The sequence below is a fragment of the Delphinus delphis genome, chromosome 10 (assembly GCF_949987515.2).
Source record: "Delphinus delphis chromosome 10, mDelDel1.2, whole genome shotgun sequence".
Taxonomy (NCBI): Eukaryota; Metazoa; Chordata; class Mammalia; order Artiodactyla; family Delphinidae; genus Delphinus; species Delphinus delphis.
In genome coordinates this window covers 99393119-99407985 of record NC_082692.2, presented here as the reverse complement: position 1 = coordinate 99407985, position 14867 = coordinate 99393119, and the positions used below count along the sequence as shown (strand labels likewise).

Below are 14867 nucleotides of genomic sequence, written 5' to 3'. Positions count from 1 at the left end.
AAACACACACACAACACAGATTGTTGGGCCCCACCCCAGCTTTTCAGGCTTAAGGGGTCTAGGTGGGGCTTGAGAATTTACATTTCTAGCAAGTTCGCAGTAGATGCTGACGGTCCAGGGACCACACTTTGAGAACCTGCCTTAGAGGCTTGCTTCTCCTAGTGTGGTCACAGATCAGCATCATCAGCACTACCTGGAGATGCAGAGATGCAGCAGCTCAGGTCCTACCCGACAGCTACCGAACTAGAATCTGTGCGTCAACAAAACCCCCAGGTGATTCGAATGCACGTGAAAGTTTAAAAACTGCACCGCACTGCTTCTCAGCCTTAAGTGGGCATTGCCATCACCTGGGGCCTTTTAAGAAATTGTTACCCAGGTGCCAGCCCCAGAGTGTCTCAGTTAATTGGTTTCAGGTGTGGCCTGGAGCTGGGGATTTTTTTTTTTTTTTTTAATTCCCCAGGTGATTCTAACATGCAGTCAAGGCTGAGAACCTCTGACCTAAAAGAGTGGTTCTCAGATGACAGTGCGCATTAGAATGCAGATTCCCGGGTGCTATATCCTCACCTGCCCGCCCCAGCCCACTCCTGAATTAGAATCCCTGGGTGGGGAGCACACAGTTTAAACAAGGGTCTCAGGTGGCCGCAGTGCACACCACTTTGCAAACTCTTGACTTCTTTCTCTAAGTAATCACAGGTCTTTCCACTCTACCTTCTATAGCACTGGTTCTCAGTAGGGGTGATTCTGCCCTGAGGGGCGTTTTGGATATTTACTGGGGGGGGCCTTCTATTAGTTATGTTCATCACAACTAATGAGATGACACTTCTGCCTTTTATTGAGGGAAGGGGGGGTTGGGGTGGGGGGGTCGGGGATAATAGAAAAACAATATTGCAAAACCATGTTCCATGTCCTGCTGGAGTTTCTAACATCCCACTGGGCATTCACACAGGTAAAAAGCCTTTCTATAATTATCTGAGTCCAAAACCTAATTTCATTTTACATATAAACACAAAGTACTTTTCTGCACTATTTTAATATATTAATATTTTAATATACTCTAAAATTTCCAAAAATGTAGTTATCAGGTAACTCGAAGGAAGACTGTACTTTATTTTCCTGGGAAACTTTACCGGGACACGGTCACCATTTCAGAAAATCTCGTAAGATCAATGCTGCCTGTGCTGAGTCCCCAACATCCACACCTGTCTCCACCTGCTTCCTGCCTTGGCAAGCCTACCTCAGGTGCAGGCTTCTCACGACTTCACTACACGTCTACCGTCAACGTGCCTGAGCATTTACACAGTGAAACACATACTATTTTACCATCAACAACGTTCCTCCTATTTGTCCTTTATGCTCCGGTTTAAGGCATTATATAAGCTGTTTTGTAATCATGTGTAAAGGCAGATTCTATTATGCATGAATTTCATTTCGTGCTAAGAAAAGAGTATTTCAGACCACGTGTTATAAAAAGGGGTTTTGCTTCTGCTAGTAGGAAACCAGTCCACCTGATCTCAATTCCACCGTTAGAGGGATGCTCCCAGACCACAAAGCTGAGCACGTCTTGTTCCTGCATGAAACTCTTTACTGAATTCCTATGCTCTTGGGATCAAGTTGAAATTCACTACCCACCCAGAACACCTGGATCCAGCCCACAGAGTACTGTTTGAGAGGCAGTGCCCCAATTCTGTTGACCCCCGCCATTCCTCAGTCCCCTGCTTACCCCGCCACACACACACATGCCCTGCACATACCCCATCTTGCTTTTTCAGCTCTGGGGGTAACTGGCAAAGGTCTCAGAACGACACCTCATGAGGCCTATGGCAAATGTGCCCACCCCCGCCGCGTTCTTTCACCCCCACCACTCCTGTGCATGCCAGCCTGACCTTCCAGCTGCCAACTCCTGCATCTGTGCCTGAGGGCTTTCCCTGGCTGGAGATGCCAAGGAATGCATAACGCTCCACCTACCCCAGGAGCAGCCCTCAACCAAGGAAAGCTGGCAGGTGCGAACACTCCAAGGTGCATGGCCTACACTGTGTGCCAGGGATCCCCAGCAGGGGTAAGCTCCACTCACCCACAGGAGAAACCTGCTTGATGCTTTATTGCGTTTCTTCCTTCCCTGCCTCACTTCTCTACCCCCCTACCTAGTTTCCTGGGATCTCTTTCCTAGTAAACTTACACTTGAATCCTTGCCACAGGGTGTACTTCTGGGGGAACCTACACCAAGTCACTGTCCAGCTCCACTGGGGCTCCAACAGTTGCTCAGCAATTCTTCTCTCAGAGGCTGTACCCCAAAGGGTCAGGGACCCTCCCATCACCACCAGGGTCGACACTCACCACTTGACCGCCAGGTTCTGCACCTCCCCGTTCTTGTCCTCCAGAAGCCTGAGAAGCATCTTTACCACCTTGCGTTCGCTGTCCTCATCCAGCTGGATGGAGTCCTTCTGCAGCTCTGACATCAGGTCACTGGTAGCCATGAACCTGGGCAGGGAGGACGGAGGATTGCTGAGCAGCTCCTGGGCCCCGGTGATCTGGGCAGTACCTCAGAGTTCCCCAGAAGCGGACCTTGATACAAAGGGTCAGGGGCAGTCAAGGGCAATAGATTATCTGGGCTGTGGGCACAGTTGGGCTACCAAAAGGCAACGCGTGTGTGAGACACCGACTGGCCCAAGGTGGCAGACTCAGACACACAGCATCCCAGCTAAAGGCTTAGGACCTCCAAAGCACATGGCTCCTGCTTCTGCCATTTATGCAACTGTGAACTTGGGCAAGTTACTTCACCTCTCTGAGCCTTATTTAACCTGTCTGAAAAGTGGGGATGAGAACGGTACCTGCCTTGTGGGGCTATATGGAAGATAAAAGATGACAATGTATGGGGTGTGCTCAGCACACAGTGGGCACTCAGGAGGTGTCCCGCCACGATTATAATGTCACGTCATTCGCGTCTCATTCGGGCTAGAAGGTCGAACACAAACCTTGCAACCGAGTCAGGTGTCAGCAGGAAGCCTCTCTACCTGACAGGTGGAGGAGGACGAGCCCCGTCCAGCCCACCTGACCTCAAAGAATCACTCAGCCCTGCCCTCACACCAGCGGATCTCAAACCGTGGCCAGCATCAGAATCACCTGCAGGGCTTGCCAAGTGCTGCTGGGCCCCAGGGTTTCTGAATCAGAAAGTCTGAGCTGGGGCCCCAAATTATGCATTTCTAACAAGTTCCCAGATGAGGCTGAGGGGCGGGGACCACACTCTGAGAACTAACGCCCCAGGCCAGGTTGACGGGCAACAGGCATATCTTAGACATAGATGGCAACGGCTGAGCAGTCCCCAGCCACAGCTCGCAGACCCAGGGCGGGCATCAGCGTCAAGGACCACCCACTCACAGCTGGGCAGATCCGTGTGGCCGGATGCCCTGTCCCCGGCATTTGAAATTGCAGTGGAGTCTGAGCTGGAAGGTCACGGAGAGCTGGGGCTGCCGTGGCAACATGGAGCACCATTCCTGCCAAGATCAGGAGGGGAGAGCAGTCTTAAACTGGCAGCCCTCGGCTGTGTCCACCTGGCAAATGTTCTTCGAAAATTTGAATTATTTATTGACATTTAAAAATTAGAAGAGTTGACATAAAAGTACTGATTTCCAGATTCTCTTGAAAACAGAATATTTGAATACAGCTGGGCCAACAGTCTCTGGTGACTATAACTGGCTCGAGGCAGTGGCGGCTGCCCGCTGTAGGTAGATGCACACTCCCCAGGTCAGCAGGTTCTCCCCAGGCCCACTGCAGCCGTTTACTGGCTCCTGCAGGCACTTGACAGCAGAGAGGAGAGATGCTGTGAAGTGCGCATCAGAGAGTGGCGGCCCCAAAGAAAGCGTCCAGCTTTTGCTCCCCAACCAGGCCTCTTCACACCAGCCTTGCTTTCTAGCTTGAGCGAGTCAACCAAGAACCCGCTCCCCCTGCCCCACCAAGCCTGCTATGGCAAAATCGGTCACAGTGGGATTCCAGCCTCATCTCTGCAGGCTCAGACCTGCTGCTGGATGTCACAGTGGCCCCTAGGGTCCCTTAGGCAGGAGGGCACTTGTCGGTGTCACAGCTGTTTATTTTTAACAGCTGGGATAAGCCTCAAGCCTGAGAGAAGAAAGGAGGCTGGGCTGGAGGCAAGGAGGGGGTGGCAGGGCTGACCATGCCCACCTGTGGGCCTGGCCACCTCAGGACAAGCAGCCAAGGTAAGATGAAGGATGAGGTTTGGATCTGAGCCAGGACAAGGCCAGGGGTAGCCACACGCACTCCTAAGTCTGTCCTGCTGAAGGGATGTTCAGAGAGGCAGGCAGGGCCTTGAAGCTGAGTTTCTGCTGCAGTCCATGGAGACCCAGCTCAGCCTGGCAACCCAAGGGATGGACTCCTTTGCCCAAGATGGGCCTCCTGTCTCTCTCTTTCTTCTCCACCTACTGAACTCCCATTCACCTGTCAAGGGCCCAGCTCAAAATGTCCTAGTCTCAGGGAAGACTCCTCTCATCACCCTGCCCTATCCTCCACCCACAATCTCTAAGCACACTTGGTCCCCCTGGATAGGACCCTCTCAGATACTCTGCACCCCTCTATTATAGCATCTCTCACACTGCACTGCAAGCTTGGTCACCAGTGTCTCCCCTGTTGAACTGTGAACTCACAGAGGCCTGTCAGTTCATCTCTGGGACTCCAGGCCCAGCAAACAGGTCCAAAGAGGCCCTGAGGGGGCAGGGTAAGGGCAGAAGGGGAAGGAGGGTTAGGACCAGCCCCTAACAGGGCTCAGAGCCAACCAGCTGTGTGGAAATCCAAACTCAGAAACTAATCCTTCTGAAATACTCCCCAGCACTTCTGACACCCCAGACTTCCTGCAAACACAGCTCTCACATATATGTGTATATGTGTGTGGCGGTCGTAAAGGGGGCGTATACAGGAAAGGGTATCATTTGGTAGATAAGAGTGTGGGCACCGAAGTTTGGCTTTAAGTAAATATACTGGCCATATACTTATCACCTGGGTGACCTTGAACAACTGACTCCTCTCTCAGCCTCAATTTTTCCATTTATAAAATGGGAATTTTCTTTGCCCCACTTTATAACACCTTTGGAAAGTTTTACTAGGACAAGCAGCTTTTGGCATGAGGCAGATGAGGCAACTAGGCTCAGAGAGGTTGCATGAACCACCCAGTATCACACAGCAGGTTGGGAAAAGAAGCACACTGGTCAGGTCTCCTGGCTCCTCAACCAATACTACTATGTTTTCAATAAATGATGTAGGAATTCCTGCAAGACCCCTCAATTTACCCATTTCACTGTTGAAGTCTGAGTGGGAGTAGAGCAGCCGCCTGCCCACAGAGTGGGGGCGCAGAACAACAGGGATCGAAGGCTTCCTCCACCTGCCTGGGACCCCCACCTGCAGTCACCGTCCACCTCCAGGAGCTAGAGGACACAGTCTCAGTTTCATTCCAGAGAAACCCTAGAGGCAACTCAACTGAAATACTCGGCCACATGGGTGCCTGGACAGCTGGTCAGGCCCCCTGGTATTTGGACTTTAAAAATAGATATCATCCTCATATGCTTGGGGTGGCTTTAAGTGTTCTCAGGGCCGCTGGCAGAGCAGACTGGAAGGGCTTCTCAGGCTCCAGTTGGCAGGGCCAATTCCCTCTCCTGGAGCCTGGACCTGAGGGCCTAGACAGTGGTGCAAATCCCCTCGGTGACTGGCCGGCTGTGTGACCTCGGGCAAGTCACTTCACCTCTCCAAGCCTCTAAGGAACAGGAAGAACGATCGCTACCACCCAGGCAGACAGGAAGACTGAATGAGATTACACTGGACAGCAGGGAGCCTGGGACACAGAAAACATTCACTGAGCATCACCTGTGTACCCAGAACATGCTCTGGACACAAAAGGAGACTGCACAGTCCAGAGGTCCAGGAGCTCTGGGTCTCCCAGGCTTAAAAAGTTATGCAGCAGAAATATGGGCCGGGGGAGGTGCCTAACCCTGCCTGGGTATCAGGAGGCATCCCAAAGAGGTGACAACTGAGTAGCAGCTAGCCTGGTGAAGGGGGGAAATGACGAGGCAGACAAAGAACTTCCAGGTAAAGGCCCAGACAGGGGAGGGGACTGGCAGATTTCTGATGTGCCCAAAATCACAACAGTGTCAATCTATTAAGCGCTTACCTGGTGCCAGACACTAATCTAAGCATCCCGCATGTATTAACTCATTTCATCTTCACACCAACCCTCTAGGTGGGTTCTGTTATTACCCTCATTTCACAGAAACAGAAGCTGAGGCTCAGAGGGGTTAAGCAGCTTATCCACAGTCACACAACCAGTAAGTGGCCGGAGGCAGGATCTGAACCCAGGACTGTGGCTCAGAGGCTCTACTAAAGCGAGGCCTCTTGAGCGGTGCTGAGGAATAAACTGCCGAAGGCAGGGGTCAGACCAGGAGGGCAGGGCCTGGGTATCCTTAGCTGTCAGGGGGCCTTGCTGAGATCTCATCCTCTGTGTTAGACTGGCCTGGCTGTGCACCTCGATTCTCCACTTCCTAGCTTTGTGACTGCACCTGGGCCCTTCTCGCCTCTGAGCCTCACTCTTCTTATCTGTAAAATGGGGGGGGGGAGTAAAGTGACAGAATGTTCAACGGTCTATATTCTCTCTGAGGACTCCTTACAGCACAGAACTGGCTGTGTGGTTATGGACCAGTCCTTTTCCCTCTCTGGGCCTCAGTTTCCCCTGAGGAGGAGGGGACTGGGCCAGAAAGGGAGTGGCCCACAAAACCTATAAGCCCCCACCAGAACCATCACCTACCTCTGTCCGCTAAGCCACTCAGCCCAGCCCCCTCCCTCAGCTGGTGTCAGAGCAAACCCGGGAGGCGGGGAAAGAGTACCCCTATGAAGTGCGGGGAGGAGGCGTGGGGTGATGTTGAGAAGAGTGCAGAGCTGAGGGTACGAGTGAAAAAGTCAGCACTGGGTTTGTAGTCCTGGGAGGGGAGCGAGTTTCAATGCGGAGAAAAAGAGGCAGGCGCTGGGTTCCCCAAGGAGAGGCCGAGGGTTTCAGTGGGGGTTGAAGAGGAGGGCCAGGGCCCATCAAATGCGGGGAGAGATGCGGGCTGGGCATAAGCGGAGAGAGGAGAGGCAGAGGAAGCGTGCAGAGGGGCAAGCTGCGGCTCAGACGCGGGACGGCAGGCAGGGGCTGAAGTTTGCACGGTGGGAGACGCAGCTGGGCTGGAGTCCCGGAGAGGACAGGGCAAGCAATCCGCGGAGAACTCAGCCCGAGCTTCCGCCGGGCGCAGAGGCGGGGAGGGGGCGTCTCGGGGGCAGGAGTGGAGCCCGCTGCGAGGAGCAGAGATGGTGGCTGCAGGGTGCCGGGGGAGGGCCGGCGCTCCGGGAGGGGAAGGCCGGGGGTTCAGGGCGGGGCGGAGAGGCGGGGGCCGGGCAGCGGGCGCACCTGAAGTCCTTGTCGCTGGACGTCATCTTCTCCAAGAGGCTGGAGATGTGGAAGGCGGCGGTGCTCATGGTGGCTGCGCCGCGGGGCCGCCGACGGGAAGGAATATGGCGGCGCGGCCCCCTCCCCCGCCGCACGCGGGCTGTGCTCAGCTAACAGAAATAGCCGCCCCCGCCCCGCCCCGCCCCGCGGCGCAGCGCTCGCCTCTGCCTTGGCCGCCGCTGCGGGAGGCGGGAGGCGGGAGGCGGGAGACGGGAGGCGGTTGGCGGGAGGCGGGAGGCGGGAGGCGGTTGGCGGGAGGGGCCCGCCAGTAGCTCTGTGGTCTCGGCTTGGCGCCAGCCCTGCAGACGGCCCATCACCGGCTTGCACACTCCTACAGACGTGAAGCTCACCCCCTATCACCGGACAGCCTCTCCCTATGATTCCTGTGGGCCTCAACCCTGCTCGCGAGACACAGGCATGGTAACAGAGAGTCTCAGGTTCGAACCCCACCTCCGTCAGTTCTGCTGCTGTGAGGCCTTAGCCAAGTTACTTGACCTCTGTAAGCCTCAGCTTTCTCATCTGTAGGCATTCAAGGAACAGGAGCTGCTATTGTAGGTCAAGCCAACCAAAGCACTTCCACCCCCACCCTGCTCCGCATGCGGTCCACCCCAAAGCCAGACAGGATATGGAGTGTACCCTATCGCCCCAGGCCTCCTGCCTGCCACCTCCAACCCTCAGGACATCACGGCCAGTTTCCTCATTTTATAGCTACACAGCTGAGGCCCAGAGAGGCAAAGGGACTTGCTGCAGGTCACACGGCCAGTGAATCTGGGATGGAATCAGGACTGACCCCAGACTGGGCAACAGTTCTTACCCAGAATGAAGCTGTGCACAGTTTCTCCCCAGGTAGGTACAAGCTCAGGGTGGGAGAATCTGTAGGAGGACGAGGAGAGTGGCAGAACTTCTCCAAACAGCCAGGAGGCTGCTGGCTCTTGGGAAAGTGAGTCGCATGTGCAAGACAACCCTGGGTTCAAATCCCTGCCAGGCTGCTTCCTGGCTGTGTGGACTTGGGATAATGACACAACCTCTCTGAGCTATGTTCTTCTCACCCATAAGATAGGGATAAAATTAATCTTTATTTTATAACACACTTCTTGGGTACCAGTTATTATGGGTTCCTGGGCTCTAGAGTAGCACTGTCCAACAGAACTTTCTGCAATGTTGGAGATTTTATACATCTGCACTGTCCATTATGGTGACCATCAGTCACATGTGGCTATGGAGCACTTGAAATGTGGCTTAAATTAAATGTGACTTAGTATGATTGAGGAATGGAATACTTATCTCTATTTACTTTTAATTAACTTTAAAGAGCCACCTACAGCTAGTGGCTACCATAGTGGACAGTGCATTTCTGGACAGTAGGGACACAGCAGGGGACTAGACACACACAGCCTCTGCCCCTTGGGGACCATACATTCTAATGGAGGATGTGAGCATTAAGGAAGTAAGTGATTAGATAAGGAAAATAAGAGCTATACAGAAAACAAAAGAGGGTGAGAGCATAGAGAGTGCCTGGGTGTGAAGGGGCAACTTTAGCCATGTTACTCAGGGAGGGCCTTTTTTCAGGAAGAGACATTTGGGCTAAGGCCTGAACAGAGGAAAGGAGGCAGCTGGGCAAAGTTTTGCAGGAAGAGCTCCTCAGACAGAGAGAACAGCAAGTGCAAAGGTCCTGAGGTGCGAACAAGTATAGGAGGAAGTAAGGTCAGAGAGGTGGGCAGGAGCCAGATCATTTGCAGCCTTTCAGGCCAAGCTGAGGAGTTAGTTAGGATTTTATGTCAAATCTCTAGGGAGCCACTGAAGGGCATTAAGCAAGGAGGTGACATGATTGGTGTTTTGGAAAGACCCCTGTGACTGCTGAGCAGTCGTGCAGTCAAGTGTGATGGGGGCTGCATGAGGGGAGTAGTGGTGAAGGTGGGAAGAAATGGACAGATTTGGGTATGTTACAGAAATAGAATAAATAATGACACAGCCACTCTAGAAAACAGTTTGGCAGTTTCTTATAAAGTACGCTTATCATATGACCCAGCAATTACACTCAGAGGTATTTATCCAAGAAAAATGAAAGCATACATTCACACTAATACTTGTACATAAATGTTCATAGCAGCTTTATTTATAATCACCAAAAACAGGTGGGATAAGGATTTGTAAAGACTTTTTTCCTGCAGAGTAGGCCTTTGTTATGGAGAACACTCTGGGTGTATTTCGCAGAGGTTACTCTTTGCCTCCCCTTCTCAGAACTCAGAGGGGAGCTCTCTTCATTATGAGAACTTAGTGAGGTGCCTGGAGGTAAAACCCACAAAAGTGTGGGGGGCTCCCTTAAGGCTGTGGCCCCAGGAGTTTCTCACTCTCCCGCTAGTTCCCAGTCAGCCTCCCTCAGTTTGTCAAAATTGCCGTAAAAGTGTTCCTACCAGCTTATGGCTCCAGTGGCTTTTGCTATAGGGAAGCAGATCTCAGCTGTAACTTTCTAGATTCTCCTGCCTCTTTAAATTTTGGGGTGGTGTTTGCCCTTCAACCTCACTTCTCAGTTGGGTCTAAGAAAAGTTGTTGATTTTCAGTTTGTTCAGCCTTTTCTTGTTGCAAGGATGGGAATGATGGCTTCCAAGCTCTTTGTGTGTTGGTGTTAAAACTGGAAGTCCTGTCCTCAATCGTGAAGTCTTCTTTATATGTGGTATATTTATATATGGTATATTTTGCAAACGTTTTATCCCAGTTTGTCAGTTGTCTTTGACTTTATGATGATTTTTGCCATGCAATTAAAAAATATGTTATTCTTCTGTATGGTAGGAGATATGGATCTAATTTTACTTTTTCCAAATGGTTACCCAGTTGCCTCAGCATCATTTATTAAAATGTCCACAAATATAAAGGTTTATAGCACAAAGTAATTTCCTTGTGGTGGTGTATCAGCTCTGTATCTTGATGATGGTGGTGGTTATATGAATCTATACATGAGCTAAAATGCATAGAAACTGTGCATACAAATGAATGCATGTAAAAAATGGTGAAAATGGAGTAAGGCTGATAGTCTAGTTAATGGTACTGTATCAGTGTCAATTTCCTGGCTTTGATATTGTAGTACAGTTATATAAGATGTCACCATTGGGAGAACCTGGGTGAAGGGTACATGGGACTCTATGTATTATTTCTGCCACTTTATTTGAGTTGATAATTTGTATCAAAATTAGAAGTTTAAAATAATTTACCTTAAAAAAAAAATTTACCTTTGCTACAGCGAGCTGAGATGGCTAGATTAAATTTTTTTAAGTCCAATTTGTTGAAGTGGCAAGTCTGTTCCATTTATGTTCGTCGTGATTACTGATATGGTTGGTCGACTTTTATCCTCACTTATATTCTTTTTTTTTAAAGGTTTAAAAATGTTTTTTTTAATTGAAATCTACCATACATACATCAAAGTGCAAAAATCCTAAGAGTACAACTTGATTATTTATTTTATTTATTTATTTTTTTGCGGTACGCGGGCCTCTCACTGTTGTGGCCTCTCCCGTTGTGGAGCACAGGCTCCGGACGCGCAGGCTCAGCGGCCATGGCTCACGGGCCTAGCCGCTCTGTGGCATGTGGGATCTTCCCGGACCGGGGCACGAACCTGCATCCCCTGCATCGGCAGGCGGACTCTCAACCACTGCGCCACCAGGGAAGACCAACAAATTAATTTTTAAAAATTACATTTAAACTTATAATTTATTAAAAATAACTTAAACTTGTAATTTAAATCATTTATAACTTAATTTAATTTGTAAGTTAATCAATACCTCTACCCTCCTCCTGAATAATATGAGGATCTTAGAATGCTTTAACTCTAATATTTCCAGTCTGATATGTATTATTGTTTAATATGAATTTGGATTCTACCTTTTGTTTATACATCTCAAGTTGTTTATTATTATTTTAGAGAGCACTTACTTAGATTTACCTATGTTTACCAATTTCTTTGCTAACAATTCCTTCTCTTCTCTTGCGGTTCGCGGGCCTCTCACTGCCATGGCCTCTCCTGTCGCGGAGCACAGGCTTCGGGCGCGCAGGCTCAGCGGCCATGGCTCACAGGCCCAGCCTCTCCGCGGCATGTGGGATCCTCCCGGACCGGGGCACGAACCCGCGTCCCCTGCACCGGTAGGTGGACTCTCAACCACTGCGCCACCAGGGAAGCCCAGCAATTCCTTCTTTGATTCTTTACTTCCATATTCAATTTCTTTTTTCCTCATCTAGGGAATGAGGAAAGTTCTTCGAGCAAGAATCTGGGAATGATAAACTTTGTCAGTTTTTTGCCTGACAATGTCTTTATTAAGCCTTTGCTCTTAAATATTTAGGTGGATTTAGGATTTTAAGTTGATGTTTTCTTTCAGCACTTTGAAGACATTGTTCCTTGTTTTCTGGCTTATCCTGTTGCTGTTTAGATTCCTGCTCTCACTATAACTAAACTGCCCAAGATCATCTTATAGTCAAATATTGCTACTGTGACTCCTGTCACACACTGACGTTCAATCTAGTTGGATTGAGGAGAAGAGAAAAGGGGCAATTTGCCAGATGTGTTTTAAGGAAAGTTCTCAGAAGCTGATACTTCACTTACAACCCATTGGCCACCCATAGCTATTAGGGCACTGGGAAATGTAGTCTTTATTCCGGTGGCCATGTGCCCGCTATGCCCCTAGCATGGGGGGCAGGACTGGTTCACTCCTGGACCCTCCCCCCAGGAGGTGCCCCACAGGGGTCTGAAGATGGAATTTGTTGCAAATGCTTCTCCCCACTCGTACATGGCCAGGGCTTGAGGTGTTGCCTGAGGAGAAGGCCCAGGCAGCAGAACTACTCCCTTCCCCCCCAGAAACAGCCCCTGCCCCAGGAGTCATCTCACTCGGCCGTGTGAGAGGCTGGGCTGCTCCCTCTGGGTCCCACTTCTTCTGTCTGGACCTCAGCAAGGGCTTCTGCCCATCTCCTGGTATTCCAAGTTGTGAGATGCCAGTCCACTGCAGAGGGGCACTAAAGGAATCCTTTGGCGGCCTCCTGGAGAACTAAAAAAGGAACACTTGCTTAGTACTCTCAGGTGCTGTCTGTGTGGGGCAGGTGATTTCTCCATTTGACCTATGAAGAAGCTGAGACTCAGAGAGGTTAAGTGATTTGGCTGAGGTCACACAGCTAGAGGCAGCACTCAAATTGGGGTCTCCCAGCTATTTAAAATACTGAACCACTTGAGGGCTATTCGTAATACTAAACCACTTCTTTCTGGGATGGAGAAAGATTTTTGTGGCTTGAAGCAAACAAGTTTGAACTCTTGTTCTATCACATCTTTTAGGAGTGAACGAGGCAGGCAGGTTGCTGGGAGAGGGTGACAGCCCCCCAGCCTGTGGGGGGAGCCAAGGATCCAAGCAGTGAGTATTCCTGTCAGCATTTACCAAAGAGCCAGGCCATGTGCTAAGCACAGGGGGGTATAGAGGAAAGCTGATCAGGGATGTGGTTAAGAACAACTACTTAGTGAGAAGACAGAGCTGAATTTGAGTCACCTCTAGCTGTGGGGCCTCGGGCAAGTGACTCAGTCCCTCTGAGCCTCAGTTTCCACATCTATAAAATGGAAATAATAGCACCCACCCAATAAGGCAAAGCTCTTGGCAGAATGCCTGGCACATGGCAAACCTGCAGCGAATGGTAGCTATTGGTTGTTTTTATTATCGTTACACCTTGTAGGGGAGACATATGCTGATGTATGATGGTCGAGGGAAGGATTGTGGGGACACAGAGGAGAGGGATGGGACATGTGAGCCAGGCCTTGAGGAGCAGTACATCCTCCAGGCAGAGAACCGGGCCAGTGTTCCAGACACGAATGCCTGTATACTCACAATCTCAGGCTCCATCATCAGGTGCCCTGGGTCTGCCCCTCATGCCTACAGGACAGATGCGTCCTGTGACATCTGCCCAGGCTTGAGTCCGGTCAGACATCGCTCACAGGTGAGTCACTGCCCAAGCTTTTAGGAGAATTCCCAAGCTGAAGGCTCTGGGTCCTTCCAGCACAGGTGAGCCCGTTTCAAACATTTGGGTCTTGCATCTCAAGATGCTCTCAAGAGCCTTTTAAAAAAATCTCCCTCCCTCCCTACTTCCTTCCTCCCTTCTTCTTTTCTCCCTCCCTCTCTTTCTTCCATTCTTTCTATTCATCATAAAGGTTAACAACTTACACATTTATTTACAGAGATTCGTGACACCTCCTCAAGAACAGAACTATACTTGCAAACCAGACAGCACTAGAACGGGATGACCAAGGCTGATACAATCCAAAGTGGGAGATTCCACAACAGCAGTTCCAGCCAGGAGTCTCCTGGTGTCTGGTCGCTAAATACTGGCTTCAAGCAAAGCAATGGAAACCACAGTCCAGACACTATGGTAGGACAAGACCGCCTCTCTCCAGATGTGGAATGTAAGTCCAGTAACACAGCATGCTCCAAGACTTTTTTTAAATGGAAATATCCTAACGTACACAGAAGTAGGAAGAACAATATAATGAATTCCAACGTACGAATCACCCAGCTTCCGCTACTGTCAATGTTGGTCAGTCGTGCTTCCTCTCTCCCCCTCCCCCATTTTTCCCGAGGCTGGAGTGCTTAAAGCAAATACCAAACGCAATGTCCTGTCACCAGTAATCGCTTCAGCCTGCCACGCCAACGGATGGTATTTTTATATAACTGCTGTGCCAGCGTCACACCTAACAAAAATAACAAAAACCCATAAATAATCTAACATTTAGTCCATATTCAGGTTTCCCAGATCGTGTCAAAGATGTCTGTTGGCAATTAGTTTGTTAGAAGCGTGTTCACGAAATTCACTTGGCTCTGAATTCCACAACTGTGGCACTTCACATGTTTTGCTTCCTGGATGGGCTATAAGGGGCATGGAGACAGGAATGCATCCTACCCCTTCTTAAAACCTCCCGCTGTGTGCTGGACTCAAGCTAGCTCACAGTAGGCCCTCAAGATGAGGCCAGGTTCCCTGTTAACCTCTGTACCGGGTCCAGCAGCCCTGGGTGGGGTGGGCCCTACCTGTGTACCATGGAGTATTACTCAGCAATGAGAAGGAACAGGCTGCTGATACAACAACCTGGATGAATCTACAGAGAATTAACGCTGAGTGAAAAAAGCCAATCGCAAAAGGTTACAAACGGTATGGTTCCTTTCCCATAACTTTCTTGAAATAAAACTATAGAAATAGAGAAGAGATTAGTGGTTGCCGGGGATCAGGGAGGGGAGGAGTGAGAAGGAAAGTGGGTGTGCCTATAAAAGGGCAGCATGGGGCTTCCCTGGTGGTGCAGTGGTTGAGAGTCCGCCTGCCGATGCAGGGGACACGGGTTCGTGCCCCGGTCCGGGAAGATCCCACATGCCGCGGAGCG

At 50.4% G+C, this 14867-nt stretch overlaps 1 protein-coding gene across 1 annotated transcript in view; it reads right to left on the bottom strand.

Annotated features, from left to right (window-relative positions):
• The window catches only part of CAND2 (cullin associated and neddylation dissociated 2 (putative)), a 29359-nt gene extending 21568 nt beyond the window's left edge, over positions 1 to 7791 (bottom strand). Inside the window, 4 exon segments of the mRNA XM_060023087.1 lie at positions 2335 to 2478; positions 3376 to 3491; positions 7439 to 7716; positions 7719 to 7791. Of these exon segments, the coding sequence (XP_059879070.1) occupies positions 2335 to 2478; positions 3376 to 3491; positions 7439 to 7716; positions 7719 to 7791 (611 nt within the window).
• Between the last annotated feature and the right edge of the window lie 7076 nt (positions 7792 to 14867).